The sequence below is a fragment of the Charadrius vociferus genome, unplaced genomic scaffold (assembly GCF_000708025.1).
Source record: "Charadrius vociferus isolate BGI_N301 unplaced genomic scaffold, ASM70802v2 scaffold37, whole genome shotgun sequence".
Taxonomy (NCBI): Eukaryota; Metazoa; Chordata; class Aves; order Charadriiformes; family Charadriidae; genus Charadrius; species Charadrius vociferus.
In genome coordinates, this window is record NW_009649457.1 from 1271250 (window position 1) to 1275832 (window position 4583).

The following is a 4583-nucleotide window of genomic DNA, read 5'->3' on the forward strand; positions in this document are numbered from 1 at the left end:
GGGGTCTGACAGGCCCGGCCCTTTCCTCTCTGCCTCTGCAGGTGGCGGACGAGCTGGTGAAGGTGCAGGTGGCGCTGAGCAACATCGCCGGCAAGAGGGAGAGGATCAAAATCCTGTTTAAGAAAAGTGAGCGGCCTACGGGGGCACTGGGGGAGGGTCGAAAAATCGCTCCTCTAAACAAAAATTCCCCCCGTCCCCGTGTGATGCCTTTCTATTTTGGGCTCCTGTTTTGCATATTTGGCAGAGAAATCGGTAACTGAGTGAGGTCTTTCTACTTGCGATTCTCCCATTCAGCTGTCGAGGGTGGGAAACGGGCCACTGCAGCCTGTTGTTTGATTGATGTCCACCTATATCACTGCAGCAATTTGCTCTGCCTGAAATACAGCCCTCGAGGGTTGTTGGAGCTCCTGAAATGACTTCTTGCATGCTTGGACTTCTCAGGCATGCTAGAGCAACTCTCTTCTGTGTGTGTGGTGGGAGTAGTAAGGATCACATGCAGCTACTGGTGGATGGATCTGGGGAGCCGCCTCCAAACTGGGGGATATCGGAAGCGGGCACCGTAGTGCTGCTTTGTCCTGCAAAGCTGCCTCTTGGCCGAGTTTTGCTGTCTGGTATTGCAGAAGGAGCAATCTTTATAGGGAGGGTGGTTGTGGTCCAAGGCTGCGGTGGCTGTTCAGTATAAAAATGTAAATGGTGTATTTGTAGATGATTTTAAAGATGAGGATTGAGGGTTATTGGGTAGTTTTGTTTTGAGAGCAGGAAGAAACAGATTTCACTCACTGTTAATATCATTGTCGAAGTAAAAAGCAAGTGTTGTGGGTGTCTGTAGTGAAGCAGTTATTTGGCTTGAGGCATTTGTCAGTTCTTGGTCACATTGCTCCAAAGTCACATATTTTCAAGTGGTACAGAAGTTCATGAATCTGAAAAAAACTCACACTAAGTGGGCAGTATTTACAAAGTAACCTGATGTACAGCATGGAGGGAGGGAAATTGCACTTGTTAATGCAATAATGCCTCTCCTACTTTTTGACTCCAAACCTATTTTTCACTCTAGTTGAAGATGTAATCAAATACCTCGACCCTCAGTACATCGACAGGATGGCTGTTCCAGATGCCATGAAGCTGCAGTTCATCTTGGCAGGTATGGCATGAAATGAGAGGAGACAGGGGAGGTGTTTTAGCACTGCAAAAGTTGTCTTTTACCTAAGCTGGATTGGGAGGGATTTCTTTAGTTGGAAAGATCTGGCAAGGCGCCCTCTTTGGAGCGCTCAGAGAGATGGTTAGTACAAGGATGTCTGTCACCCTTACTGTTTGCTCCCTTGTTCGCATCCGTGCTGCAGTTTTGTCAGTTCTGATCTTTTTAGTATTTTTAGTATCGGTTTTAGAATTATTTAGTATCCGTTTAAATCTGGATTAATAAAGGGTTGACAAGAAAAACTGGAGCTAGAACACTTTACCTCACTCGACTGCCAATACTCTCTAAGCTGTGACAAAAATGGAAGACCTTTGGATGCATTCTAAACACCTTCTAGCCTTGTTCTCTTTTGCCCCAAAGAATGTAGTTCAGCCTTGTGTTGGTATAGTCACTGAGTGGAATTTGGTGGAGATTATCCTGCCTTAAATTGGTGGGAACCAAGGTCCAGGGATGAGCAACAAAAAAGTCTAACCAAAATCATAAACAAGCCCCTTTCTGTATAGCTAGACCAGACAAAAAAGTTATGTCATCAATATTTGTGAAAAGCCAAAGCAGTCTCTTGCATTTACTGATGTTGCTTCTTGTCCCTCCCCAACCAGAGGAGCAGGTTATTCCTTCCCGAGCAGCACTTCTGGAGCAGGTGAACAACCTCCAGCCCATCTTGGACAGTACCAGTATCCAAGGTATGCATGTTCTTCTGCAAGTTTGAGTTGCAGATGCCACCCCTGAAGCTGTTGCCTATCCTGTTGTTGTTTTTTTTTTCTTGAGCCTTAGACTTGAGGATAGCTAAGCACACAACCTGCTGTGAGTAATGTAGGTACAAAGAATGTCTGCTCCTCCTTCATGCTGCTCTAATATCCCATGCAAGGTCAAGGAGGTGACGGAGTAGGTTGGGAAGCAGGTTAGAGACAGCAGCTTGGCAGAGAGGGTGGAGAGATGTGGGTGAGCACTGTGTACGGTCACCAGGCTGTGGAGCCACTCCTGCCTGTGAGCTCTTTTATGTCCAGAACGGCCCTGCTCCTGGCATCCAGAGATGCCTTTTTAATTGTTTGCCCTAATGTTCATCCAAGTAGTTTACTTTGATGTGGTTCTCGCTGCAGGCATCCCCTAACTCATACCATCCCAGAAGCAGTTAGCAAATAAACTTGGAATTTAATATACAGGGTAGCCAGGGGTTTTGTATGGTATAAAAAGGTGTGCTTGTGGTGCTTGCATTCAGTTAGCGGAGTTCTGCTGTGATGTGCTTGTGGAGAAGGAATAGTCTTTATTTTGGTAACAAATCCCACGTGATGTAAACCAAAATGGATTTCTCTTCTGTGCTTTCAGCGGTTCCTGACCATGCGGCCAAACTACAGCGACTCTCTCAAATCCACATACAGCAGCAGGTAGTGTGAATGGTCTTGCCAGTCTTTGACTAGCAGGGAGGAGGAACAGTTTGACAGTGGCTGTACTGACAGCCCTGTATTTGCAATTGCTTCAATTGCTTATTTATAGCAGGTTTATTTTTGCATCTTGTCTGGAATATTCATGCTGCAGTTTTAAAGATGTGCTTGGGGGAGGGGGTGTGGGGGTAGAAACCAGCCAGGATTTCTGACAGTTGAGTCTGAACTGGAAAAGCACTTTGCCTGCCATAAGCCTGTTTGAAATAGAGGGTTGAGTGACACTTAATAAGCGGTGGTAGGTTTAACCAGCTGTCATTTCTCTTTTTACTGGGACACTGAAGTAAAGTGTTGCAGTCTTCCAGTATCCCAGTCTCTGGAAGGCTGTTGATACCATCTCCTTGTCTTTGAGCGCTCCTGGAGCTGATGAATCTCCTGGGCAGCACCTCATGCCCCCTTCCAGCATTTTGCTGTGACTTTACATTCTGGGGCAAGCAAAGCACGGGTGCTGACAAGAGTAGCGCAAGCCCAGGGGCTTTCATGCTTCATGAGCTTCAGTGTTCGTAACCTTCCTCTTGCCTGTTGAAACACAGCTGCAATGAGTGGCCACAGCCAGGCTCTGAGCTCTACTCTCCGTGGATGAGTTTCCCCCTGTGCTGCCAGGGACTGGGAGGACAGATGTCCTACTGATCTATTCCTCGCTCACTGTGGCTCCCCTCTTTGCAGGAACAGCGTCAAGATCTCACCGACAGTGTCAAGACACTCCTCGAAGACTACAACAAAATGGTATCCTTTGAGCCTTGGGCTTGACACAACTGAACTGTCCGCCTGCTTCCTGGGCTGCCATTCCCCACCAGATATGGTTGGAAGCAGGTGATCCCCAGCCCTGGGTTCCATGGCCAGTGCCCTTTCTGTCGTGGTGACGTCTGTGTCCCTGTCACACTCCTTTCAGGAGCAGAGAGGGCCAGAACTTCTCTCTGAGACGGGAAGAGCACGGTGCCACCTGCCAGCCACAGCCCCTGTGCTGGATCCGCTCACAGTGCGGCTCCGCACGAAGGAGCAGCGCAGCCTGCGTGCTGATGCAGAACTCACGCTGGCCAGTGGCACGTTGGCATCTCTGTCAGGCGACTGCTGGTCCCTGCAATGCACCTGAGCCTAACAGTGGCTAATCCTGGCCATGTAGGGTCCCAGTGCTGAGACATATCCTAAAACCACAGGAGGTAGGTTAGGTCTGCTCTTTCTGTAGAAAGCCTGTTGGAGTGCAGTGCCGTGCAGCATTGGGAAGTGGTTCCTGGACTCCCATCGGTGTTTGGTGCTGTGCAGTGGCTCAGTGCCTGGATGGTTTGAGTCTCTGCAGGCTTTCCACAGCTTTCCTCTCCCAAGCCAGGCCACTCTCACTTTGGCTTCTTCCCTGCAGTTTCCGTATCTCTTTCCTTAAGAGTCATGTCCAGACCCTGCTTCTCTCCAAGCAGTTTGTCCAGTGGAATGAAATACTGACGCAACTGGAAACGGCCAAGGAAGCGAAACCGGCGGCAGAGTGATGGCGGAGCCAGCAGTGCAGAGAACCCTGGTGGCCCTGCTGGCCTCGGGTCGCTCTGGAGCGGCTGCAGCACAGCCTGCGCCCCATCATCTCCCCATCTTCCCACTGGGCATGGGCACGCTGCGAGTGACACCCCAGGCTCACCCTGGCTCCGCGGCCGAGCTGCGTCAGCCCTGCATTGAAGCCACACTACTCCTTAATATGCCACTGTTCGCAAATCTTGTATTTCCCTGTCATGTGTTTGGGTTTGTGACGTATTTAAAAATCCCTCTCTGCTCTTACTGTGGACCGTAGTAAAGTCCTGAAACGCTGACTGGCTTCTCTTTTCTTTCCCCCCCGCCGTGGCACTGACTGCCCCTCCCCGGAGCCCTCGATGGTGGGTGGCTTCGCTCGGCCTCGGGCGGCGGGCAGGTATACCCCCTTACCCCCCCGCCCCCGACTTTTCTTGCTCGCCGCGGCCCGGCGGGGC

At 50.1% G+C, this 4583-nt stretch overlaps 1 protein-coding gene across 1 annotated transcript in view; it reads left to right on the forward strand.

Moving 5' to 3' along the window:
• DCTN3 (dynactin 3 (p22)) overlaps positions 1–4148 on the forward strand; it is a 6601-nt gene extending 2453 nt beyond the window's left edge. The window contains exons 3-8 of the mRNA XM_009889754.1: positions 42–126; positions 1055–1141; positions 1795–1878; positions 2522–2580; positions 3301–3360; positions 4026–4148. Coding sequence (XP_009888056.1) covers positions 42–126; positions 1055–1141; positions 1795–1878; positions 2522–2580; positions 3301–3360; positions 4026–4115 — 465 coding nt within the window. The 3' untranslated portion in view covers positions 4116–4148. The remainder of the gene's footprint in view (positions 1–41; positions 127–1054; positions 1142–1794; positions 1879–2521; positions 2581–3300; positions 3361–4025) is intronic.
• Positions 4149–4583: the final 435 nt, after the last annotated feature.